The 27,605-nt window shown below is 32.4% G+C and overlaps 2 protein-coding genes across 33 annotated transcripts; both read right to left on the reverse strand.

Annotated features, from left to right (window-relative positions):
* Window positions 1-1,052: 1,052 nt before the first annotated feature.
* LOC150025185 (calcium-transporting ATPase 3, endoplasmic reticulum-type-like) lies at window positions 1,053-9,584 on the reverse strand. Its single transcript, XM_090294955.1, has 14 exons — window positions 9,495-9,584; window positions 7,738-9,382; window positions 7,547-7,615; window positions 7,325-7,431; window positions 6,620-6,758; window positions 4,376-4,520; window positions 3,612-3,719; window positions 2,919-3,071; window positions 2,727-2,831; window positions 1,886-1,978; window positions 1,768-1,812; window positions 1,523-1,655; window positions 1,217-1,291; window positions 1,053-1,107 (listed from the first exon to the last, which is right to left on the reverse strand). The coding sequence occupies exons 5-13, from the start codon at window positions 6,739-6,741 to the stop codon at window positions 1,254-1,256; spliced, it is 942 nt and encodes a 313-aa protein (XP_090151081.1). The 5' UTR covers window positions 6,742-6,758; window positions 7,325-7,431; window positions 7,547-7,615; window positions 7,738-9,382; window positions 9,495-9,584; the 3' UTR covers window positions 1,053-1,107; window positions 1,217-1,253.
* A 2,234-nt stretch (window positions 9,585-11,818) lies between these two features.
* LOC137823124 (calcium-transporting ATPase 3, endoplasmic reticulum-type) lies at window positions 11,819-26,699 on the reverse strand. Of its 32 annotated transcripts, none has more exons than XM_090294946.1 (23): window positions 26,499-26,696; window positions 25,661-25,733; window positions 24,464-24,530; window positions 22,751-22,876; window positions 22,587-22,641; window positions 22,225-22,392; window positions 21,165-21,363; window positions 20,263-20,329; window positions 20,079-20,150; window positions 18,912-18,987; window positions 18,506-18,663; window positions 18,315-18,383; window positions 18,093-18,199; window positions 17,388-17,526; window positions 15,142-15,286; window positions 14,378-14,485; window positions 13,685-13,837; window positions 13,493-13,597; window positions 12,652-12,744; window positions 12,534-12,578; window positions 12,289-12,421; window positions 11,983-12,057; window positions 11,819-11,873 (listed from the first exon to the last, which is right to left on the reverse strand). In XM_090294946.1, the coding sequence occupies exons 14-22, from the start codon at window positions 17,507-17,509 to the stop codon at window positions 12,020-12,022; spliced, it is 942 nt and encodes a 313-aa protein (XP_090151072.1). In that variant the 5' UTR covers window positions 17,510-17,526; window positions 18,093-18,199; window positions 18,315-18,383; window positions 18,506-18,663; window positions 18,912-18,987; window positions 20,079-20,150; window positions 20,263-20,329; window positions 21,165-21,363; window positions 22,225-22,392; window positions 22,587-22,641; window positions 22,751-22,876; window positions 24,464-24,530; window positions 25,661-25,733; window positions 26,499-26,696; the 3' UTR covers window positions 11,819-11,873; window positions 11,983-12,019. The 32 variants fall into 32 exon arrangements, 29 of the variants coding, with proteins under 29 accessions (XP_090151072.1, XP_090151070.1, XP_090151077.1 ...); XM_090294944.1 differs by having other exon boundaries at window positions 20,063-20,150; XM_090294951.1 differs by lacking the exon at window positions 18,912-18,987 and having other exon boundaries at window positions 18,119-18,199; window positions 20,063-20,150; window positions 26,499-26,697.
* Window positions 26,700-27,605: the final 906 nt, after the last annotated feature.

Genomic DNA, 27,605 nt, shown 5'->3' on the forward strand with positions numbered 1-27,605 from the left:
AATACATACTAAACGTGATATTTATGAAGTACACGGTGACAAACAAACACTATTATTAAATTTGTTATCACTGTCATAGCATGCGTTTCTTAATAAAGCTAATAATAACCTATATATATAATATAATATTCTAATACAATTAACTTCGTTATACCCTAATGAAAAGTACTTTTGACCAATATTGTAGACAATTAGATCCATATGCATGTCATATAATGTGATGATTATTATATGTTAATTTATATTCTACCGTTCTATAAATCATTTTTATATAAATAACACTTCAAAATACACTAATATATTTTAAGTCCATATCCAATTAAATGGATTGGACTTAAAATCCAAAAATATGGATTTGGATTTGAGATAAATCCATTTAAATGAATTAAAAGTAATATGGATTTGGATCAATTATGGATTGGATTAGGCAATTTGGATTTTTTGCCCACCCTTGAGGGGTAGTATGGCTAATATTCATTCATTGGTTTTGGTATTTTTCCCATGTTTATACCTAAGCTTGGAGATATACGCTAAAGAGCTGAGAGCTTATTGCTCTTTCTTTCCATTTGTGTTTGCATACAGTTCCATTAATAAAATAGACTCTTATTTCTAACAGGACATTGTACTATGGCTAAAAGTCATTCATTGGTTTATGTAGCAATCTATACTGACTTCTAAAGTGGTTTGAACCTGAGTCTCTCTGGTTCCACTATCTCCATTGTATATTGAACTCTTGATAATTCTTCTGTTGCTCTATTTCAATTGTCCTCTTAGGATCCTGGCGTCCTTTATCCAATTACTTCTTTGTTAATGGTACCAAGAACCTTCAGTACAAATTTTCCCAACTCGGTTATTTACCTACAATCACAAGGGATTGGCATTACCCATCTCTCGTCTCTCTAACTACCATATGTAACTGCATAAAAACATAAAAAGCAATGCTAGTCCTCAATAAAGAAATATTGCTGGAAAAATTAAAGAAGCAACGCCCAATGGGTATAATAAATGATACTCAGTCCATAAATAAAGATCGGATTGAGATTTCTAGTTACCTCCTATTACCAAATAGCGAAAGAAGAGCCAATCACTAACAACGGCTTCATTCACCTATACATTCAAAGAGAAATAAAAAAAAACATAAGAGGGAGATTGGGAAGGTTGTCTATTTATTTATTAATGAAATAGAAGGTCCACTAATGAATTATTAATACGGCACCTTTCTAGGCTTAGCCCTCATCACATCAGAGTCTTGTTTATTGAAGCCAATAGCAGTGGCAGGCAATCCTCTTCACTGGAACAAAAATGAAAATCTTATTTTTGTGCAATTACCATCGAAGAGACACTGTAATCATATAAAAGCGCATTAGTGACCAACTATCGGCTACAAAACCAGTATCCAGGGGCATAGAAGCCATGCTCAATAAAAAATCAAGAATTTACACAGGTTTAAAATATGAATAAAATGCAGCATCGAATAGAATGAACATTTAGAGATCATCAAAAAAAATATTCTATAACTCACAGGGGCAAGGGTATCCGGTATTCCAAGCACTGCAGCCACAAATATACAAACTACTTTCGCCAATATTAGAAGAAATCATGTATCGAATAAACTGTTTTGTATTATTGTATATAGCCCTTCCCTCTGCCACAGCCTAAAGAGAAACAAATAATAAATTACACGGGAAAAATTATTTTCAACTCAAGAGGGGAGCACAGTAATAATAAGAAGAAAAATTGAGTGGAAATTGATATATGCTATCATACCGCAACAATAGAGGCAAAGTTGTCATCAGCCAGCACCATGTCTGACTATTAACAAATTGTTGATTATTGACTAGACAAGAAAAAGATATAGGAGAAAAGCATAGACAGACGATGACACCTTAGCAACAGCCGTTCCTGAACCCATAGCAATTCCTATATCCGCCTTCTTCAGTGCAGGTGCATCATTAACTCCATCACCCGGCATTGCAACCTAAATTACTGACATTGTAAATTTCGACAAATTTGAAAGAAATTCTTCTGAATAGTTGCATAAACAATAACATCCATGATTCTAAGGTTACAATAAATTACAAAATAGAGGACTTAGAGGGAGAGGGTTAAATAGTACTTTATCAGGAACCTAGTAGAGTTTGCCTAGCACTAATGATATCGAAAATGAACATCAACACAGTCAATCCAATACAATTAATGTCTGTTAGGGTATGCTTTTCCATAAGCACTTATAGGAAAAGAAAACATGAAAAGATGAAGTAAACTTTTCCATAAGCAAAAATTAGCTTATACTCCCTCGGTTCCTTTTTAGTTTATTTTATCTATTTTGTTTAAATTTCAAGATAACAAATTTTTCCCCAAGTATACCCTTAATATAATTAATATGGAGAGAGGAAAATTAGTTATAATAACATAGAGAAAAAAATGTAATGATACATATATGTACATTGGAATAAGAAAACTGAAAGGAGTATAATAGGTAATTCACTTAAATTAAAATTGCAATATTAACTGTAACATTTCAATTCATTGTTTACAACACAGTTCTTTGATAACATTATATATTCCCTTTTCTTTAAATGAAAACATCTTCTGAATGATCAATAGGCATGGAAATTTTTTCAAAAAACCTACTGCAATTTTTAAACATCCAAGTTTCCTAAAATATGTTAATGGACAAAGATAAATTGAAAATAGGGTTGAGAAAGAAACTTCCTAAATCTCACCTTTTTGAATTGTTCTTCCCAATAATGGTTACAGTAAGAAGCACGTTCATGCTTAGTCAGCATATTCAAGGCTGATGGCATAGAATTGAAACCAGGTAGACCAACCTACAAATAACACATGATCAACGTATACTGAAGTAAGGATGGAGGTTCAAACACAGGAGGAGACACAAGAAGGGAAAAAGTACACACCTTTTCTGCCAAGACACGTAGTGCCACTTCAGTTGACTCACCAATTTTTTCATAATTCCCTTTATCAGGATTATACTGCAGGGTTGACTCATTGCAAAGAGCAGAACACATTGCCATGTGAAGAAGACAAGGCAATTCAGCAGAAAAGTCAAGCTGCAAAACAAGAAATTGCCACATTGTTTTAACTATAACAAAATTGCATACACCAGCGCATACACTCATTCGAATATCATTAAACTATCCATTATAAGTTTATATTTTGACAATAAACATACAAAACCATCTGCGCTGCTAAATCATTGCCACCATCAGAGTTCTAGTACAGGGCAAAGTTGTGCTTCAAGGAAGGGTTTAATTAAATGCAATCATTTCTCATGTAAATATTTGCAAAGTAAAACAGCATGGATATCCACCACAAAGCACATATCGACTTCGCACACTATCCATATATCCATGAATATTTTAATTCAATGCAATCATTTCTCATGTAAATATTTGCAAAGTAAAATAGCATGGATATCCACCACAAAGCATATACCGACTTTGCACACTATCCATAGATCCAAGAATATTGTTTTGGGACTTAGTTAAGGTACCTTCCTTATATTATCAGTAATTTACTTAGCCTTAACTGTGATGCGTGTTTTTTGCTTGTGGGTAAATGCAAAAGCACGATAATTAAAATAGTCATACCTGCATCCCTGTACTGTCAAATATTATGCCTTCAGGTGCATATGTTGTTCCGCTGACACTGTATTCAGAAACAACAGGGCCACGATTTGCAGATTCAACAACACATACCTGTACAACAAAGCATAGGATTCTGTAAAGGAAATTGCTAAAAGTCATTCATAAGCCTCCAGGAAAAAATGTCAAGCAAAAATAAAAGTATTCCGTAAATTGAAACGTATAGTGGAAGCTTCATAAGATTAGGACACACTTTTAGAATTACTTTGTTTGCATTGCAACATGTAACAAAATTAATAAAAATTGAATTTGCACGATGAAACATACACTGGAAAGCAATGTGCATAACAATTTTGTAACATCCTGAACCTAACAACAATAATATGACAGGACTGAAAGATGAACATCATAAGCATTTTATAAATGAAAAATGGGGAAGGGGGGAAGAGAAGAGCATAACAGTTCATAAACTGAATACTACTCAGACCTTGAACATCTAGAAAGAAGCACATTTTCTCACAAACTCTATTAATATCACATATATAAAATTCCTGAATAAAAGGAGAGGTTAAAACATAATAGCAATGAGGTTATTATTGATTCAAAATGTCTCATTTAAAACACAACCAAAAAATAAGCATAAATTAATCAGGACAGAGTTCAATATGGATGGCACAATACAATGCGACCCTTGTGGCAACACGAGAACTCACAAAAAGGACAAATGAGTAAATTTTAATTTCATTGTTTCAAGGTCAAGCAGAACTCACCTTCGCAACTGACATCATATTAGTAGTTAGGGTCCCAGTTTTGTCACTGCAAATAACAGTTGTGCAGCCCAATGTCTCGACCGATGGCAGGGAGCGAACAATGGCATTCAACCTAGCCATACGCTTTGTTCTAAGAGCCAAACACCTATTATAAAAGAAAATCAATCAAAACAAAATAGGAAAAAGAAAAACTCACTAGATTAACTTTCCATCACATTGATGAATATACGCGGTTCTCTAACGAAAAAGTCAAACACAGCATCTCAGCATATCATGAGAAGTGTCCAGTCGGTAGGAGGGAATTAGTAATTCTGTTTAAGGACTAAGAAGGTTTCAATAGCAGAACAGCTAGTTTGCTAAGTTTATTAGGCATTTGGCTTCTACTTGGTGGTATAATGTTTAGGGCAAAACACAACCCTTCTAAGGGTTTTTCCACGTGAATATGTTGAGGAATTTAGCAGCTTTGGTCTATTAACTTTTTTAGTGTTTTTCCATTATTGTAAGGAGGATTCTTAAACTCCAAACTTACAAAAAATTCACAATGAATTTCTTCTTTAGCAAAAGAGTTTCTTGCGTAAAAAAATAGTAATAGTGCCCAGAATATCATTATAAAGTATAGACTACACAAAAATTAAGTAGAGATAATTAAATTAGATAATGTGGGTTAGGTACACAAAAGGACAAAGAAACAGCTTATAGACACGTGAGATTATGAGTTTTAAGATAGTTAATACACAAATATGATTATTAAAAATCTCAGTAAATGATAGTGATTGAAATTTGAGTTTAATAGGAATTGTAATTCTCCCTTTCAGCTCATAAAAAGAAATAGTAATACCTCAAGGACATCACTCATAAAAGAGCCTTAAGAAATGCTGCTTTATGGTTTGTTTCATTTTTAACATATTTCTTTTTAAAAAAAATGAAAAATAAATCATATTTGAAGAAGGACATTAACTCCCATAATTAAGAACACTATAATATATGTAAAACAAATTTTAGATCACAAGCCAAAATATCAATACCTTTTTTTATATAATCAAAATTAAGATATTTGAAATATATGACGGCTTCTAAAGAAAAAAAAAACAAAAAAAAGGTTTCTAAACAGACTACACAACAAAGTCCATTTTCTATAGATTGATGACAATAACTATCTATATATATATATATATATATATATATATATATATATATATAATCATAAGATATTTTATTTCTATATACATGACAATATGATATGCCTATAATTTATATTCTAATAAATCTGATTGTAATAAAATATTCCAATAATTATAAAAATCCTAATTAAATAAGGAAATAAATCAAAAATGTAAAAAGAAAAACAAAGCCTAAAAGATATTCTAAGATAGTCTAGAATATTCTAAGATAATATCTTAAGATATTTCTTATAATTCTAAGATTTGAGATTTACTAAATTTTCTTTTATAGCCATATCATATTATATATGTTATCATTAACTTATACAAAATGCACTCGGTTCTGTTTCAGCATATCTTCCATCTAGTTTTAAATGGCCAAGTAACGCTGACATAACAAGGATAAGAACTGTGTGAAGTCATGCTTTTTGTCTTCTCTACTCTAATAATCAAATAACTGCAATTATATAAAACCTTAACAAATGACAAAATGTCTTATTAATTTTGAATGTTCTCTTTCAAAACATTCCATAAGGATATAAGCTGTTTTCTATTCAAAATTAGTATTAAATGTTTTCTTTATGTTAATAATACAAAACTGAACTGACTGAATTGGTATTCCGTTTTTTTTACAACAAACTGATATCACTACTTTTTTCCTTTCACCAAAACTGAAGGTGTTTTGCCCCTAAAACTGAAGGACTCTATGTTGAAAATGTCTGGGTCAAAGATGTGAGTTAACTGAAAGAAAGTGACAGTGCAAACCTAAACTCAACCGTTTAACTGGTTAGATCATACAACAGACTGTCAAATCAGATTGTCACAAAAAACTATGAAATTTAATTTTATACATGATAAAATATTTTATTTCCTAAACATATCAGTAAATAAATAATTCAAAAACTTATTTTAATTTAGTTTTATTTAGGATTGTTAATATATATGGTGTAGGGTATCTAGTGAGAGCAATTATACATCATAAAACAAAATGAAAATGGCTAAAAATATTATTTTAAATCTAATCACCTTAAATTGACATATATCACAAGATTTGTAAATTCAATTTTGGGAGAACTTCACCTACCAATGGTGATTCAAATATATAACCCAAGGGAATCCATCATAAAAAGGCATGCAATGTAGACAGAGTCGCACGTATGAGTTCAGTCCTTTGGGAGGCTGACAACACATACAAGCATAGCTCATGAATGAGTTGAAATTCACTGCAAAAAACAGTGTAAATATTAGCAATGAATAGACTTCATACATTGTAAATCTAGAAAAATCACATCCAATCACTTAATACATAACTAGCCTAAGAGCTATCCTATCTAAAGATCAAATCATAGATTTACACCAGCGGGACTTCTGGCCAAAATATTTCCAATTTAGAATAATTAAGTCATATGGTAACGTGTGGTTACAGATCAGCTGAGCAGTAAACTATTCTTAATCCTTTTTTTTGTTTTCCAAAAATTCATTTCAGTTCCGAAATAGACAATCCATTGCTAATAAAAACATTAAATCATTTTATGTCAATCAACCCAATCTAATCCTTCATTTAATTTACCAATTAACAACTACTAGAAGCAAATAATATCTCTTGACATTCTTAGTGTCGCTAAATCTCATAGAAGTGAACCAAAAATAATATAGCATCACAACTAAATAAATTAAAAAGGCAAAATCCTTAGAAATCTACTACTGTAAAAAATCAGGCCATTAACACTCAATCTTTCAGAGACCAAACACAAAATAAAAATGAAATGTCAAGCACAAAAGGACATACAATTCTGGTCTATCGACAAGAATTACATGTTCAAAGATTGTTTAAGCTCTTTTATCTTCTGCTGGGTCATCTCGCCTCTTGAAAAATCAAAAACCTTCACTCAAAAGCTGTAAAGACATTTTTTAGGTTAGTAATTGAGATCAGGTCAGAATCTAAGAAATTCAAGAGATTCACAAAACTCAAAGAATAGTATGCATGCAAGTTGAGAAAGTTAAAAAGCACCTGTCGAGGTCATCTGAATTCGGAGGGAAGTAATAAAGTAGCCTCTGAACCAAAAGGGTAGCAGCTTTCCTGTCACGTGCAATTAGAACATGGAAGTTTGGAAAAATAGCACTTTTTCGGACGGTACAAACCAGAGTTGACTCAATGCTTATCCACTACTTGCAAGTTTGGAAAATGATACTGATGATTACCCGTTTCATTCATAGAATGGGAATGGAATATGTTAGCTTTTCTTTCGGGAGGCCCTCGTAAACATCTCTCTAATGTTGTGTGATTCTGTCTCCAATTTTACCTTCTTCGCTTGTCTACCTTTCTTTGCAGTTGTACCCTTCTTATCTTGTTGCTGTTCCTGATAATTAGTAGTACACAAATTAATTCAAAATGAATAACAAATCCAGACTCATTTTTTTCCGTCCCAGCAAATACCTGTAATTCGTTACATAAACCTAGGTTACTTCCTTCAGCAAAACAAAAATCTTCTTAAGGAATATATCTTAAGAATCCTATTTCAATCCCTCAATGGTTTCTCTTCCAGGTTATCACCACAAGGAATATGCAGGTAAAATCTTTAAAACAAGACATTAGCAAAGGCTATACTTAAGATGGTTACACAAAAGCTCCAACCAAGGCTTTTCCTTGAAATACTCTCCTAATATAGAGACTGCATCAATCACTGCACCACACAAGAGTGTTAATGCACAGCAAAACAGTGAAACAAAAAGACCAGGTATGCATGATTTAAAGTATTAAGAAAAGCATCAGATTATTATCAAAGATGGTATTGTTGATTCAGTTATTTAAATACAAGATTACAATGAAGCATCAACATAGATGTGTATTTTGCTTATGCAACAATCCAGAATGACAGAACTGTATTCTTAATTGGTAATCCCTCAAATAAGAGGGGAGAACAGTAACCAATAGTATGTTTTCAGATAATAAGAATATAGATAGCCTATTAACAAAAAGGATAAATTCAACTATCCTATTTCTATCTCCCAAGTTTAACCAACAACACAACATGCAGTTATTCGATTCGTTTCGCAGTTATTCCTAATACCCACAATGTCAATTGTCCATGCCAAGAGATACAGTTCATATACACAAATCCTTATGAGGTCAAGAGATTATCTTCTATGCCTGTACAAGTGCTTGAGAATAAGAATTCCATGAACACTTATAATAGAGAAAAATGAAATAAAACTTCTCCAGAAAAAGCTGATTTTACAAGTGATTGTAGAAAAACATATCCAAATTAAGAAAGCCTAATTGACTTTACTTGACAATGTTCAATTCTTGTTATTAATTAACTAGCTTTCTGATTTTCTTCTTTATATTTGGTATGATATAGGCTAACATCTTTGGTAATCTATGAAACTTAATGATCTTCCCTTGATAAATCTGGAATTTCCTAATGGGGCAAAACTAATTACTTAAATATGGTTGGCATTGTTCTCGTGTCAGAATTGAAGTTTTACTTTAATAATTTGCATAATACCAAGATGACACTTAATATACTTAATACATAACTCAGAAACTAGCCGAAGAGCTATCCTAGTTTGTAAAGATATCTCAGAAATACATTTCATCTAAATCTGAGTTGCAATATGAAAAGAGTCAGAGTCAGATAAAGCAGGGCATATTTACAAACTATCACCTTAGTTAACCAGAAAATGTAAACCACAAAATATGTTGAGTAAGTATAAACATTCCATACGTGAAAGGTGACTAAAAACGTAATAACTTACTAAAGTGATTTATTACCACAGCATCAAAAGTAGAGTCAAAATCATCAATTGCAAAACATATCGGATAAGCAGGAGTCGTTTCCATTTCCTATACACATCAAGCACAGTGTAATTGTCAATAAAAGTATAAAGTATCCAAAAACAATAGTATTCATTCTTTTAAATATCAATATATAAAAGAAAAAGGTAGGTATACTTGCCTTTTTAGAGTCCAATAGAAAATTTACACGACTTGGGGATGCATAAAGCATAAACAGTCTTCACAATCTGAGAAATTACAAAGGGTGACTCTGCGAAATCAGAGGATATTATGTGTATTTTTACATTTAGAGTTTTAGACATTTTAAACTTCAAACATACCACTGTTAGGCATTTAGTATTGAGAATAAAAATGCATTGGCTTGAAGTTTCACAGAAAGGGACCCTCCAAGTCCAAAATTATGAACAAATCCTTATTGACAAACAAATTTAAACTACAACACCAACAATAGGTTGACCATAGGAAAGAACAAAACAATCATAGTTGTAGACAATAGCATTCTCAAATCTATATCCATTTCAAAGGGACAAAAATAGTTTAATGTAGAACTTGAATGAGATAAAATATACAATGATGCAATACATAAAAGCAAGCAAGGTTACTAAACTTGAGAGTTTACATGAAGTCATGGGAACTCTGTAAACTCGTAATAATTTACTTCATATGAATTTTCTATTATACAAATAACATACTAATTCAACATTTCAATACCATAATTAAGCAAAATAAGTCCACAATACTAAATACATAAATTCATACAAATATTACAAAACATAAATTGTTAAGATGAGGATGGACTTGGATCGCCATCAGTTGAACTTGATCCAACCACACCTTTAATTGCTCCCTAATTTCAATTATCAATTACAAAATTAAGAAAACATATTAAATTTTCTATAATTAAAAATCAAAACTGAAAAACACCAATTGAGCAGAGAAGAGCAATTAAAATTTACAAAAAATTATTTTATATAGCTTAATAACCATGAGCAGAGAAGAGCAAATCAGAACTGCAAGAGGAAAGAACTGTGTGCACAAAGAACAGCAAGGAGAGAGAATCACAAGTGTACAGAAATGCAACCAGAACTACAAGCGAAGAGAACAGCAAGCAGAGAGAAACACAACCAAAGAGCACAGCACACCACCACACAGCGAAACAGTGGTGAGTTTGGCGTGACCACATAAGAGAATGACATGAAGTGAACCCTAATCCACGAGGTGAAGGAGAAGAGGAACCTCATCGCAGTGAGATTTTTTATTTCTGCACAAGAAATGACGATCATTGGCGATGTTTTGGGTTAAAAAAGAAAACCCCTCTAGTCTCGCCAACTTGTATCAAGCTTCTACGAATTTTGTGACCAAAATTATATATTATGACCTAAAATTAATGGTTTTTGTCATTTATCATCATCATCATTATTTGAAACGAAATAATACATACTAAACGTGATATTTATGAAGTACACGGTGACAAACAAACACTATTATTAAATTTGTTATCACTGTCATAGCATGCGTTTCTTAATAAAGCTAATAATAACCTATATATATAATATAATATTCTAATACAATTAACTTCGTTATACCCTAATGAAAAGTACTTTTGACCAATATTGTAGACAATTAGATCCATATGCATGTCATATAATGTGATGATTATTATATGTTAATTTATATTCTACCGTTCTATAAATCATTTTTATATAAATAACACTTCAAAATACACTAATATATTTTAAGTCCATATCCAATTAAATGGATTGGACTTAAAATCCAAAAATATGGATTTGGATTTGAGATAAATCCATTTAAATGAATTAAAAGTAATATGGATTTGGATCAATTATGGATTGGATTAGGCAATTTGGATTTTTTGCCCACCCTTGAGGGGTAGTATGGCTAATATTCATTCATTGGTTTTGGTATTTTTCCCATGTTTATACCTAAGCTTGGAGATATACGCTAAAGAGCTGAGAGCTTATTGCTCTTTCTTTCCATTTGTGTTTGCATACAGTTCCATTAATAAAATAGACTCTTATTTCTAACAGGACATTGTACTATGGCTAAAAGTCATTCATTGGTTTATGTAGCAATCTATACTGACTTCTAAAGTGGTTTGAACCTGAGTCTCTCTGGTTCCACTATCTCCATTGTATATTGAACTCTTGATAATTCTTCTGTTGCTCTATTTCAATTGTCCTCTTAGGATCCTGGCGTCCTTTATCCAATTACTTCTTTGTTAATGGTACCAAGAACCTTCAGTACAAATTTTCCCAACTCGGTTATTTACCTACAATCACAAGGGATTGGCATTACCCATCTCTCGTCTCTCTAACTACCATATGTAACTGCATAAAAACATAAAAAGCAATGCTAGTCCTCAATAAAGAAATATTGCTGGAAAAATTAAAGAAGCAACGCCCAATGGGTATAATAAATGATACTCAGTCCATAAATAAAGATCGGATTGAGATTTCTAGTTACCTCCTATTACCAAATAGCGAAAGAAGAGCCAATCACTAACAACGGCTTCATTCACCTATACATTCAAAGAGAAATAAAAAAAAACATAAGAGGGAGATTGGGAAGGTTGTCTATTTATTTATTAATGAAATAGAAGGTCCACTAATGAATTATTAATACGGCACCTTTCTAGGCTTAGCCCTCATCACATCAGAGTCTTGTTTATTGAAGCCAATAGCAGTGGCAGGCAATCCTCTTCACTGGAACAAAAATGAAAATCTTATTTTTGTGCAATTACCATCGAAGAGACACTGTAATCATATAAAAGCGCATTAGTGACCAACTATCGGCTACAAAACCAGTATCCAGGGGCATAGAAGCCATGCTCAATAAAAAATCAAGAATTTACACAGGTTTAAAATATGAATAAAATGCAGCATCGAATAGAATGAACATTTAGAGATCATCAAAAAAAATATTCTATAACTCACAGGGGCAAGGGTATCCGGTATTCCAAGCACTGCAGCCACAAATATACAAACTACTTTCGCCAATATTAGAAGAAATCATGTATCGAATAAACTGTTTTGTATTATTGTATATAGCCCTTCCCTCTGCCACAGCCTAAAGAGAAACAAATAATAAATTACACGGGAAAAATTATTTTCAACTCAAGAGGGGAGCACAGTAATAATAAGAAGAAAAATTGAGTGGAAATTGATATATGCTATCATACCGCAACAATAGAGGCAAAGTTGTCATCAGCCAGCACCATGTCTGACTATTAACAAATTGTTGATTATTGACTAGACAAGAAAAAGATATAGGAGAAAAGCATAGACAGACGATGACACCTTAGCAACAGCCGTTCCTGAACCCATAGCAATTCCTATATCCGCCTTCTTCAGTGCAGGTGCATCATTAACTCCATCACCCGGCATTGCAACCTAAATTACTGACATTGTAAATTTCGACAAATTTGAAAGAAATTCTTCTGAATAGTTGCATAAACAATAACATCCATGATTCTAAGGTTACAATAAATTACAAAATAGAGGACTTAGAGGGAGAGGGTTAAATAGTACTTTATCAGGAACCTAGTAGAGTTTGCCTAGCACTAATGATATCGAAAATGAACATCAACACAGTCAATCCAATACAATTAATGTCTGTTAGGGTATGCTTTTCCATAAGCACTTATAGGAAAAGAAAACATGAAAAGATGAAGTAAACTTTTCCATAAGCAAAAATTAGCTTATACTCCCTCGGTTCCTTTTTAGTTTATTTTATCTATTTTGTTTAAATTTCAAGATAACAAATTTTTCCCCAAGTATACCCTTAATATAATTAATATGGAGAGAGGAAAATTAGTTATAATAACATAGAGAAAAAAATGTAATGATACATATATGTACATTGGAATAAGAAAACTGAAAGGAGTATAATAGGTAATTCACTTAAATTAAAATTGCAATATTAACTGTAACATTTCAATTCATTGTTTACAACACAGTTCTTTGATAACATTATATATTCCCTTTTCTTTAAATGAAAACATCTTCTGAATGATCAATAGGCATGGAAATTTTTTCAAAAAACCTACTGCAATTTTTAAACATCCAAGTTTCCTAAAATATGTTAATGGACAAAGATAAATTGAAAATAGGGTTGAGAAAGAAACTTCCTAAATCTCACCTTTTTGAATTGTTCTTCCCAATAATGGTTACAGTAAGAAGCACGTTCATGCTTAGTCAGCATATTCAAGGCTGATGGCATAGAATTGAAACCAGGTAGACCAACCTACAAATAACACATGATCAACGTATACTGAAGTAAGGATGGAGGTTCAAACACAGGAGGAGACACAAGAAGGGAAAAAGTACACACCTTTTCTGCCAAGACACGTAGTGCCACTTCAGTTGACTCACCAATTTTTTCATAATTCCCTTTATCAGGATTATACTGCAGGGTTGACTCATTGCAAAGAGCAGAACACATTGCCATGTGAAGAAGACAAGGCAATTCAGCAGAAAAGTCAAGCTGCAAAACAAGAAATTGCCACATTGTTTTAACTATAACAAAATTGCATACACCAGCGCATACACTCATTCGAATATCATTAAACTATCCATTATAAGTTTATATTTTGACAATAAACATACAAAACCATCTGCGCTGCTAAATCATTGCCACCATCAGAGTTCTAGTACAGGGCAAAGTTGTGCTTCAAGGAAGGGTTTAATTAAATGCAATCATTTCTCATGTAAATATTTGCAAAGTAAAACAGCATGGATATCCACCACAAAGCACATATCGACTTCGCACACTATCCATATATCCATGAATATTTTAATTCAATGCAATCATTTCTCATGTAAATATTTGCAAAGTAAAATAGCATGGATATCCACCACAAAGCATATACCGACTTTGCACACTATCCATAGATCCAAGAATATTGTTTTGGGACTTAGTTAAGGTACCTTCCTTATATTATCAGTAATTTACTTAGCCTTAACTGTGATGCGTGTTTTTTGCTTGTGGGTAAATGCAAAAGCACGATAATTAAAATAGTCATACCTGCATCCCTGTACTGTCAAATATTATGCCTTCAGGTGCATATGTTGTTCCGCTGACACTGTATTCAGAAACAACAGGGCCACGATTTGCAGATTCAACAACACATACCTGTACAACAAAGCATAGGATTCTGTAAAGGAAATTGCTAAAAGTCATTCATAAGCCTCCAGGAAAAAATGTCAAGCAAAAATAAAAGTATTCCGTAAATTGAAACGTATAGTGGAAGCTTCATAAGATTAGGACACACTTTTAGAATTACTTTGTTTGCATTGCAACATGTAACAAAATTAATAAAAATTGAATTTGCACGATGAAACATACACTGGAAAGCAATGTGCATAACAATTTTGTAACATCCTGAACCTAACAACAATAATATGACAGGACTGAAAGATGAACATCATAAGCATTTTATAAATGAAAAATGGGGAAGGGGGGAAGAGAAGAGCATAACAGTTCATAAACTGAATACTACTCAGACCTTGAACATCTAGAAAGAAGCACATTTTCTCACAAACTCTATTAATATCACATATATAAAATTCCTGAATAAAAGGAGAGGTTAAAACATAATAGCAATGAGGTTATTATTGATTCAAAATGTCTCATTTAAAACACAACCAAAAAATAAGCATAAATTAATCAGGACAGAGTTCAATATGGATGGCACAATACAATGCGACCCTTGTGGCAACACGAGAACTCACAAAAAGGACAAATGAGTAAATTTTAATTTCATTGTTTCAAGGTCAAGCAGAACTCACCTTCGCAACTGACATCATATTAGTAGTTAGGGTCCCAGTTTTGTCACTGCAAATAACAGTTGTGCAGCCCAATGTCTCGACCGATGGCAGGGAGCGAACAATGGCATTCAACCTAGCCATACGCTTTGTTCTAAGAGCCAAACACCTATTATAAAAGAAAATCAATCAAAACAAAATAGGAAAAAGAAAAACTCACTAGATTAACTTTCCATCACATTGATGAATATACGCGGTTCTCTAACGAAAAAGTCAAACACAGCATCTCAGCATATCATGAGAAGTGTCCAGTCGGTAGGAGGGAATTAGTAATTCTGTTTAAGGACTAAGAAGGTTTCAATAGCAGAACAGCTAGTTTGCTAAGTTTATTAGGCATTTGGCTTCTACTTGGTGGTATAATGTTTAGGGCAAAACACAACCCTTCTAAGGGTTTTTCCACGTGAATATGTTGAGGAATTTAGCAGCTTTGGTCTATTAACTTTTTTAGTGTTTTTCCATTATTGTAAGGAGGATTCTTAAACTCCAAACTTACAAAAAATTCACAATGAATTTCTTCTTTAGCAAAAGAGTTTCTTGCGTAAAAAAATAGTAATAGTGCCCAGAATATCATTATAAAGTATAGACTACACAAAAATTAAGTAGAGATAATTAAATTAGATAATGTGGGTTAGGTACACAAAAGGACAAAGAAACAGCTTATAGACACGTGAGATTATGAGTTTTAAGATAGTTAATACACAAATATGATTATTAAAAATCTCAGTAAATGATAGTGATTGAAATTTGAGTTTAATAGGAATTGTAATTCTCCCTTTCAGCTCATAAAAAGAAATAGTAATACCTCAAGGACATCACTCATAAAAGAGCCTTAAGAAATGCTGCTTTATGGTTTGTTTCATTTTTAACATATTTCTTTTTAAAAAAAATGAAAAATAAATCATATTTGAAGAAGGACATTAACTCCCATAATTAAGAACACTATAATATATGTAAAACAAATTTTAGATCACAAGCCAAAATATCAATACCTTTTTTTATATAATCAAAATTAAGATATTTGAAATATATGACGGCTTCTAAAGAAAAAAAAAACAAAAAAAAGGTTTCTAAACAGACTACACAACAAAGTCCATTTTCTATAGATTGATGACAATAACTATCTATATATATATATATATATATATATATATATATATATATATATAATCATAAGATATTTTATTTCTATATACATGACAATATGATATGCCTATAATTTATATTCTAATAAATCTGATTGTAATAAAATATTCCAATAATTATAAAAATCCTAATTAAATAAGGAAATAAATCAAAAATGTAAAAAGAAAAACAAAGCCTAAAAGATATTCTAAGATAGTCTAGAATATTCTAAGATAATATCTTAAGATATTTCTTATAATTCTAAGATTTGAGATTTACTAAATTTTCTTTTATAGCCATATCATATTATATATGTTATCATTAACTTATACAAAATGCACTCGGTTCTGTTTCAGCATATCTTCCATCTAGTTTTAAATGGCCAAGTAACGCTGACATAACAAGGATAAGAACTGTGTGAAGTCATGCTTTTTGTCTTCTCTACTCTAATAATCAAATAACTGCAATTATATAAAACCTTAACAAATGACAAAATGTCTTATTAATTTTGAATGTTCTCTTTCAAAACATTCCATAAGGATATAAGCTGTTTTCTATTCAAAATTAGTATTAAATGTTTTCTTTATGTTAATAATACAAAACTGAACTGACTGAATTGGTATTCCGTTTTTTTTACAACAAACTGATATCACTACTTTTTTCCTTTCACCAAAACTGAAGGTGTTTTGCCCCTAAAACTGAAGGACTCTATGTTGAAAATGTCTGGGTCAAAGATGTGAGTTAACTGAAAGAAAGTGACAGTGCAAACCTAAACTCAACCGTTTAACTGGTTAGATCATACAACAGACTGTCAAATCAGATTGTCACAAAAAACTATGAAATTTAATTTTATACATGATAAAATATTTTATTTCCTAAACATATCAGTAAATAAATAATTCAAAAACTTATTTTAATTTAGTTTTATTTAGGATTGTTAATATATATGGTGTAGGGTATCTAGTGAGAGCAATTATACATCATAAAACAAAATGAAAATGGCTAAAAATATTATTTTAAATCTAATCACCTTAAATTGACATATATCACAAGATTTGTAAATTCAATTTTGGGAGAACTTCACCTACCAATGGTGATTCAAATATATAACCCAAGGGAATCCATCATAAAAAGGCATGCAATGTAGACAGAGTCGCACGTATGAGTTCAGTCCTTTGGGAGGCTGACAACACATACAAGCATAGCTCATGAATGAGTTGAAATTCACTGCAAAAAACAGTGTAAATATTAGCAATGAATAGACTTCATACATTGTAAATCTAGAAAAATCACATCCAATCACTTAATACATAACTAGCCTAAGAGCTATCCTATCTAAAGATCAAATCATAGATTTACACCAGCGGGACTTCTGGCCAAAATATTTCCAATTTAGAATAATTAAGTCATATGGTAACGTGTGGTTACAGATCAGCTGAGCAGTAAACTATTCTTAATCCTTTTTTTTGTTTTCCAAAAATTCATTTCAGTTCCGAAATAGACAATCCATTGCTAATAAAAACATTAAATCATTTTATGTCAATCAACCCAATCTAATCCTTCATTTAATTTACCAATTAACAACTACTAGAAGCAAATAATATCTCTTGACATTCTTAGTGTCGCTAAATCTCATAGAAGTGAACCAAAAATAATATAGCATCACAACTAAATAAATTAAAAAGGCAAAATCCTTAGAAATCTACTACTGTAAAAAATCAGGCCATTAACACTCAATCTTTCAGAGACCAAACACAAAATAAAAATGAAATGTCAAGCACAAAAGGACATACAATTCTGGTCTATCGACAAGAATTACATGTTCAAAGATTGTTTAAGCTCTTTTATCTTCTGCTGGGTCATCTCGCCTCTTGAAAAATCAAAAACCTTCACTCAAAAGCTGTAAAGACATTTTTTAGGTTAGTAATTGAGATCAGGTCAGAATCTAAGAAATTCAAGAGATTCACAAAACTCAAAGAATAGTATGCATGCAAGTTGAGAAAGTTAAAAAGCACCTGTCGAGGTCATCTGAATTCGGAGGGAAGTAATAAAGTAGCCTCTGAACCAAAAGGGTAGCAGCTTTCCTGTCACGTGCAATTAGAACATGGAAGTTTGGAAAAATAGCACTTTTTCGGACGGTACAAACCAGAGTTGACTCAATGCTTATCCACTACTTGCAAGTTTGGAAAATGATACTGATGATTACCCGTTTCATTCATAGAATGGGAATGGAATATGTTAGCTTTTCTTTCGGGAGGCCCTCGTAAACATCTCTCTAATGTTGTGTGATTCTGTCTCCAATTTTACCTTCTTCGCTTGTCTACCTTTCTTTGCAGTTGTACCCTTCTTATCTTGTTGCTGTTCCTGATAATTAGTAGTACACAAATTAATTCAAAATGAATAACAAATCCAGACTCATTTTTTTCCGTCCCAGCAAATACCTGTAATTCGTTACATAAACCTAGGTTACTTCCTTCAGCAAAACAAAAATCTTCTTAAGGAATATATCTTAAGAATCCTATTTCAATCCCTCAATGGTTTCTCTTCCAGGTTATCACCACAAGGAATATGCAGGTAAAATCTTTAAAACAAGACATTAGCAAAGGCTATACTTAAGATGGTTACACAAAAGCTCCAACCAAGGCTTTTCCTTGAAATACTCTCCTAATATAGAGACTGCATCAATCACTGCACCACACAAGAGTGTTAATGCACAGCAAAACAGTGAAACAAAAAGACCAGGTATGCATGATTTAAAGTATTAAGAAAAGCATCAGATTATTATCAAAGATGGTATTGTTGATTCAGTTATTTAAATACAAGATTACAATGAAGCATCAACATAGATGTGTATTTTGCTTATGCAACAATCCAGAATGACAGAACTGTATTCTTAATTGGTAATCCCTCAAATAAGAGGGGAGAACAGTAACCAATAGTATGTTTTCAGATAATAAGAATATAGATAGCCTATTAACAAAAAGGATAAATTCAACTATCCTATTTCTATCTCCCAAGTTTAACCAACAACACAACATGCAGTTATTCGATTCGTTTCGCAGTTATTCCTAATACCCACAATGTCAATTGTCCATGCCAAGAGATACAGTTCATATACACAAATCCTTATGAGGTCAAGAGATTATCTTCTATGCCTGTACAAGTGCTTGAGAATAAGAATTCCATGAACACTTATAATAGAGAAAAATGAAATAAAACTTCTCCAGAAAAAGCTGATTTTACAAGTGATTGTAGAAAAACATATCCAAATTAAGAAAGCCTAATTGACTTTACTTGACAATGTTCAATTCTTGTTATTAATTAACTAGCTTTCTGATTTTCTTCTTTATATTTGGTATGATATAGGCTAACATCTTTGGTAATCTATGAAACTTAATGATCTTCCCTTGATAAATCTGGAATTTCCTAATGGGGCAAAACTAATTACTTAAATATGGTTGGCATTGTTCTCGTGTCAGAATTGAAGTTTTACTTTAATAATTTGCATAATACCAAGATGACACTTAATATACTTAATACATAACTCAGAAACTAGCCGAAGAGCTATCCTAGTTTGTAAAGATATCTCAGAAATACATTTCATCTAAATCTGAGTTGCAATATGAAAAGAGTCAGAGTCAGATAAAGCAGGGCATATTTACAAACTATCACCTTAGTTAACCAGAAAATGTAAACCACAAAATATGTTGAGTAAGTATAAACATTCCATACGTGAAAGGTGACTAAAAACGTAATAACTTACTAAAGTGATTTATTACCACAGCATCAAAAGTAGAGTCAAAATCATCAATTGCAAAACATATCGGATAAGCAGGAGTCGTTTCCATTTCCTATACACATCAAGCACAGTGTAATTGTCAATAAAAGTATAAAGTATCCAAAAACAATAGTATTCATTCTTTTAAATATCAATATATAAAAGAAAAAGGTAGGTATACTTGCCTTTTTAGAGTCCAATAGAAAATTTACACGACTTGGGGATGCATAAAGCATAAACAGTCTTCACAATCTGAGAAATTACAAAGGGTGACTCTGCGAAATCAGAGGATATTATGTGTATTTTTACATTTAGAGTTTTAGACATTTTAAACTTCAAACATACCACTGTTAGGCATTTAGTATTGAGAATAAAAATGCATTGGCTTGAAGTTTCACAGAAAGGGACCCTCCAAGTCCAAAATTATGAACAAATCCTTATTGACAAACAAATTTAAACTACAACACCAACAATAGGTTGACCATAGGAAAGAACAAAACAATCATAGTTGTAGACAATAGCATTCTCAAATCTATATCCATTTCAAAGGGACAAAAATAGTTTAATGTAGAACTTGAATGAGATAAAATATACAATGATGCAATACATAAAAGCAAGCAAGGTTACTAAACTTGAGAGTTTACATGAAGTCATGGGAACTCTGTAAACTCGTAATAATTTACTTCATATGAATTTTCTATTATACAAATAACATACTAATTCAACATTTCAATACCATAATTAAGCAAAATAAGTCCACAATACTAAATACATAAATTCATACAAATATTACAAAACATAAATTGTTAAGATGAGGATGGACTTGGATCGCCATCAGTTGAACTTGATCCAACCACACCTTTAATTGCTCCCTAATTTCAATTATCAATTACAAAATTAAGAAAACATATTAAATTTTCTATAATTAAAAATCAAAACTGAAAAACACCAATTGAGCAGAGAAGAGCAATTAAAATTTACAAAAAATTATTTTATATAGCTTAATAACCATGAGCAGAGAAGAGCAAATCAGAACTGCAAGAGGAAAGAACTGTGTGCACAAAGAACAGCAAGGAGAGAGAATCACAAGTGTACAGAAATGCAACCAGAACTACAAGCGAAGAGAACAGCAAGCAGAGAGAAACACAACCAAAGAGCACAGCACACCACCACACAGCGAAACAGTGGTGAGTTTGGCGTGACCACATAAGAGAATGACATGAAGTGAACCCTAATCCACGAGGTGAAGGAGAAGAGGAACCTCATCGCAGTGAGATTTTTTATTTCTGCACAAGAAATGACGATCATTGGCGATGTTTTGGGTTAAAAAAGAAAACCCCTCTAGTCTCGCCAACTTGTATCAAGCTTCTACGAATTTTGTGACCAAAATTATATATTATGACCTAAAATTAATGGTTTTTGTCATTTATCATCATCATCATTATTTGAAACGAAATAATACATACTAAACGTGATATTTATGAAGTACACGGTGACAAACAAACACTATTATTAAATTTGTTATCACTGTCATAGCATGCGTTTCTTAATAAAGCTAATAATAACCTATATATATAATATAATATTCTAATACAATTAACTTCGTTATACCCTAATGAAAAGTACTTTTGACCAATATTGTAGACAATTAGATCCATATGCATGTCATATAATGTGATGATTATTATATGTTAATTTATATTCTACCGTTCTATAAATCATTTTTATATAAATAACACTTCAAAATACACTAATATATTTTAAGTCCATATCCAATTAAATGGATTGGACTTAAAATCCAAAAATATGGATTTGGATTTGAGATAAATCCATTTAAATGAATTAAAAGTAATATGGATTTGGATCAATTATGGATTGGATTAGGCAATTTGGATTTTTTGCCCACCCTTGAGGGGTAGTATGGCTAATATTCATTCATTGGTTTTGGTATTTTTCCCATGTTTATACCTAAGCTTGGAGATATACGCTAAAGAGCTGAGAGCTTATTGCTCTTTCTTTCCATTTGTGTTTGCATACAGTTCCATTAATAAAATAGACTCTTATTTCTAACAGGACATTGTACTATGGCTAAAAGTCATTCATTGGTTTATGTAGCAATCTATACTGACTTCTAAAGTGGTTTGAACCTGAGTCTCTCTGGTTCCACTATCTCCATTGTATATTGAACTCTTGATAATTCTTCTGTTGCTCTATTTCAATTGTCCTCTTAGGATCCTGGCGTCCTTTATCCAATTACTTCTTTGTTAATGGTACCAAGAACCTTCAGTACAAATTTTCCCAACTCGGTTATTTACCTACAATCACAAGGGATTGGCATTACCCATCTCTCGTCTCTCTAACTACCATATGTAACTGCATAAAAACATAAAAAGCAATGCTAGTCCTCAATAAAGAAATATTGCTGGAAAAATTAAAGAAGCAACGCCCAATGGGTATAATAAATGATACTCAGTCCATAAATAAAGATCGGATTGAGATTTCTAGTTACCTCCTATTACCAAATAGCGAAAGAAGAGCCAATCACTAACAACGGCTTCATTCACCTATACATTCAAAGAGAAATAAAAAAAAACATAAGAGGGAGATTGGGAAGGTTGTCTATTTATTTATTAATGAAATAGAAGGTCCACTAATGAATTATTAATACGGCACCTTTCTAGGCTTAGCCCTCATCACATCAGAGTCTTGTTTATTGAAGCCAATAGCAGTGGCAGGCAATCCTCTTCACTGGAACAAAAATGAAAATCTTATTTTTGTGCAATTACCATCGAAGAGACACTGTAATCATATAAAAGCGCATTAGTGACCAACTATCGGCTACAAAACCAGTATCCAGGGGCATAGAAGCCATGCTCAATAAAAAATCAAGAATTTACACAGGTTTAAAATATGAATAAAATGCAGCATCGAATAGAATGAACATTTAGAGATCATCAAAAAAAATATTCTATAACTCACAGGGACCCTCCAAGTCCAAAATTATGAACAAATCCTTATTGACAAATAAATTTAAACTACAACACCAACAATAGGTTGACCATAGGAAAGAACAAAACAATCATAGTTGTAGACAATAGCATTCTCAAATCTATAGCCATTTCAAAGGGACAAAAATAGTTTAATGTAGAACTTGAATCAGATAAAATATACAATGATGTACTACATAAAAGCAAGCAAGGTTACTAAACTTGAGAGTTTACATGAAGTCATGGGAACTCTGTAAACTCGTAATAATTAAAAATCAAAACTGAAAAACACCAATTGAACAGAGAAGAGCAAATCAGAACTGCAAGAGGAGAGAACTGCGTGCACAAAGAACAGCAAGGAGAGAGAATCACAAGTGTACAGAATTGCAACCAGAACTACAAGCGGAGAGAACAGCAAGCAGAGAGAAACACAACCAAAGAGCACAGCACACCACCACACAGCGAAACAGTGGTGAGTTTGGCGTGACCACATAAGAGAATGACATGAAGTGAACCCTAATCCACGAGGTGAAGGAGAAGAGGAACCTCATCGCACTGAGATTTTTTATTTCCGCACAAGAAATGACGATCATTGGCGATGTTTTGGGTTAAAAAAGAAAACCCCTCTAGACTCGCCAACTTGATTGCAGAGTCATGAGTTTGGCCGAGTTCACAACAAGTCTACCGAGTTTGCTCCAAAAACGAGTTTGTTTCCAAGTCAACTCTCCCAAATGGGGGTGGGAACATAAACTTGAACGAGTTTACGAGTTAACTCACAAGTTTGATAACCAACTGCTGGAAAGGAGTTAAATTAAAGTCACAGTTTATTACATACAGGAATGGATGAGGATACACACAGGAATGGATGAGAAATAGGGTTCCAGGCAACCCTTGATCAAAATGTCAAGAAAGTCTAAATCAAGATTTTAAACTGATATAAAAGGAGGATATATTAACCTCAAAGTAACAGAAATCTATAAATCACTTACAGTGCCACACTTCCAAATTTGAAGCCATTAAAACTGAAATTCATCATCATAGAATTAAAGTACAGCCCGGAATTGTGCAAAGATATTTCCAGCATTCCCAACAGGTCTTTATGGCAATTAATCAATACAGAAAATAAATAAAAAAAGGAAAAAATGAAACAGCTAGAAGGACAGGACTGAAATATTTGGTGTGGGTTGGGATGAGCCTGAATAATACCAGAAGAACTACACCTTCATAAAAGAAACTAAGGTTCCAAAACATGCCAAAGCAGTATCTTGAAGATGGAAATTATTCATCATCATCCCACCAAGGACAGTGTAATTGTCAATAAAAGTATAAAGTATCCAAAGACAATAGTATTCATTCTTTTAAATATCAATATATAAAAGAAAAAGGTGGGTATACTTGCCTTTTTAGAGTCCAATAGAAAATTTACACGACTTGGGGATGCATAAAGCATAAACAGTCTTCACAATCTGAGAAAGTACGAAGGGTGACACTGCGAAATCAGAGGATATTATGTGTATTTTTACATTTAGAGTTTTAGACATTTTAAACTTCAAACATACCACTGTTAGGCATTTAGTATTGAGAATAAAAATGCATTGGCTTAAGTTTCACAAAAAGGGACCCTCCAAGTCCAAAATTATGAACAAATCCTTATTGACAAATAAATTTAAACTACAACACCAACAATAGGTTGACCATAGGAAAGAACAAAACAATCATAGTTGTAGATAATAGCATTCTCAAATCTATAGCCATTTCAAAGGGACAAAAATAGTTTAATGTAGAACTTGAATGAGATAAAATATACAATGATGTAATACATAAAAGCAAGCAAGGTTACTAAACTTGAGAGTTTACAACTTTTGATGTAATACTTTTGGGCTCTCCAACTTTAACCTCAACTCAAATTAACACAAACTCAAACCTAGATTCTAATTAGGCTATATCTTACATTTTGAGTAAGGCCTAAACACAAATTCTAACGCGGTATGAAAGTTTATCCTAATGGTTGTTATTAAACCAATTTCTATCACTGTTAAATGGGTCATTGCAGGATCACCTGTACAGTAGATGTCCAGTCTTACAAATCTCATTGAGATGTTCAATCCTAAATGTGAGGAGTATGAGTCAAAGATCATATACTGACTAGTGATATGACTAAAATAGCATACATAAGTAAGCACAAGCTAATTTAAAGGCCAAAACCAAAATAAAAGAGGAACAAGTTTAAAAAATGAGATTGGATTAACATATTGGTTTGTTATAAGCAATTTTGAATTGTTTAACAATTAGATATCCATGAATGCCGTCAACACTTAAAAGTCTCAAACACCTATAACAATAGTTTTCACCTTTGATTGCATGAACAGGGGTAAAAGATCAATCAGTAACAAACATTTTTTAGATGTAAATGATTCAGAGGAGAAAGAAAAGTTAGAATACTATCATCATATACAAGAAGCACCCAGGAAAACGATTCATCGTATAGCGTGAAAACATTGCAACAAGCACTTTCGGAGTTTGAACTTCTGCAGACCCTTATATTGTGTTTGCACACGTGTAAGAGATTTTGAATAGATTTTAAATTTGAATTTACCTTAGGTGCCCACCTGCATACAAAATAAGGCTCAATCTCTGTTTTGTTGTTGGAACCAGAAACATGGTGAACCCTGAAGGAAAACAAGACTTCTAAAAGGATCAAATATTGCTTTCATACCAACTTTACAACCAAAGAACATAGCATAAAGATAGTAATTCTAAATCACTAATAACCCGTTTGAACAAAGATTAACATCAAAAGAAGAAAGTCGGGAAAAAGAATAATGCACGATGCAACATCGTGAAAGATTGCATTATCCTTCCACAACCGAATCATAGTCATAAAATTGAACACGGGTGAAGCCACAAAAAAGAGAGCGAAGAAGAACACAAACGTGATCGTGAAATTAAATGTACACAAAATTGGAGATAGGAAGTAGTTCTCTTTCCATTTGTTTCCTTGCAAGTAAAGATGAAAAGCAAGAAAGGCACCTCCGAAGAAGTCAAGAACAGTGGTGTTTTGAAGCATGATCAGAAATTTGATCGAGTAGGCCATTTCAAAAACTTTGTAAAACAAGTAGGCCAAATTTCAGCACTCCCATAAACCAAATTGTTTTGTTCTTTAAAAATATTTCAGGAGTGAAATGCCCTTATCTTGAAGCCTTATGATGGGATTGTCTTAATGGCTTCCATCTGGTGCTCAGCTCACAGTTATACAAGAAAGTTTTTATCTCTCACAAGCAAAGAGACGATAGCCTGAACTTTGACTCAAACAGAAACAAGATTTCAAGAAAAGAACAATAGGAAAGCCAAATGAACCCAAATGTACTAAAAAATGCGAAAGAGGGATTGAAAAAAAGTGGAAAAAATCGAAACTCCTCAACTCACACGCACACCTGCCCAAAGATATAAGGATTTGGAGGCTAGACTTGATGAAATGAATAGGAGTGGTGAGGGTTCTGGTAGTGATCCGCAGAAGTATGAAGCACCAGTTCCTTCGACCGAGGGCCAAACTGAAGCACCAGAAGGATTTTCCTTATGAATCCGCCAATTGCTGTCATCTCAATGATAATGTCATCTTAATGATAAATCCTTTTTGGAAAATGATATTTCGTCACCCAAGTGCTTGCTCCAAATTAAAACATGAATTAAGTGATTATGTGACATAGACATTTTGGTAATTATGAAAAGGTAGTTTCTTCTTTTATCTCTACATTTCTCTTTTTACACCCCTACAATGTTATGCAAAGAACAAACTCTATCTCTATTATTTTTTAAAAACCATAAAATGCACTTAAACTTTTTTTTTTTTTTTGCATTCCAAATTATGAAATCTGGAAAAATTTCGGATTGACACTTTCGGTAAACTTTTGGATTCACCAATCCGTAATTTAAATTATGCATTTCACATTTAAAAATCTATCATTCAAAAAAACATTCCGGATCCATCAATTCTGAATTCATAAATCCATAATTCAAAAAAATGCATTCCGGATCCACCAATCCGTAACAGAATTAGGCTTCTGGATTCAGCAATCCATAAATCATTAATTTATGCAAAACTTGCTTCCAGAACACCCCTTCATCCGAAAAAAAAAATGATTCAGTTTTCGATTGATGAATCCGTAGCCCATTCCCATATCTCGATTTCCGGTAACCACAGTGCCCTTTTTCAAATAAAAGGTCAAGGTCAATTTCGAGATATAGAAAGTTGTGGGGGTGCAAGAAGAAAAACGTAGAGGTGCAAGAAATGTGCTTCATGCGAGAATGGAAAACAAGATTGGCACACAGATCCAATGGTGCTACGAAATTGAGTGTCATAAGCCGGTGGAGACCCATCATGAAGAACAAGAGAGCCATGGGTAGGAAGATATGTGCTTACTTCTTTTGTTTTGCACCAGTCATTTGAGTTCGGTCAAGCAGCTTTACTCCTCTCTTTAAGTTCCTAAACCTTTATAAGAGTACTTCCGCTTGAGGAAGATTGCATGGGATTGACTCTCGGT

The sequence above is a fragment of the Phaseolus vulgaris genome, chromosome 9 (genome assembly GCF_051622355.1).
Source record: "Phaseolus vulgaris cultivar YP4 chromosome 9, ASM5162235v1, whole genome shotgun sequence".
NCBI classification, from domain to species: Eukaryota; Viridiplantae; Streptophyta; class Magnoliopsida; order Fabales; family Fabaceae; genus Phaseolus; species Phaseolus vulgaris.

Bases quoted from the DNA above. Each gene is read 5' to 3' on its own strand.
- LOC150025185 (XM_090294955.1), bottom strand. From the start codon at position 6,741: ATGAGCTATGCTTGTATGTGTTGTCAGCCTCCCAAAGGACTGAACTCA. The intron at 3,072-3,611 runs GTATGACTATTT...CTTGTTTTGCAG, and splicing joins TTGACAGTACAGGGATGCAG to CTTGACTTTTCTGCTGAATT. The intron at 1,979-2,726 runs GTGAGATTTAGG...TCAGTAATTTAG, and splicing joins GGGAAGAACAATTCAAAAAG to GTTGCAATGCCGGGTGATGG.
- LOC137823124 (XM_090294951.1), bottom strand. From the start codon at position 17,509: ATGAGCTATGCTTGTATGTGTTGTCAGCCTCCCAAAGGACTGAACTCA. The intron at 15,287-17,387 runs GTAGGTGAAGTT...CTTTTATAATAG, and splicing joins ATATATTTGAATCACCATTG to GTGTTTGGCTCTTAGAACAA. The intron at 12,422-12,533 runs GTATGATAGCAT...GTTTCTCTTTAG, and splicing joins ACTTTGCCTCTATTGTTGCG to GCTGTGGCAGAGGGAAGGGC.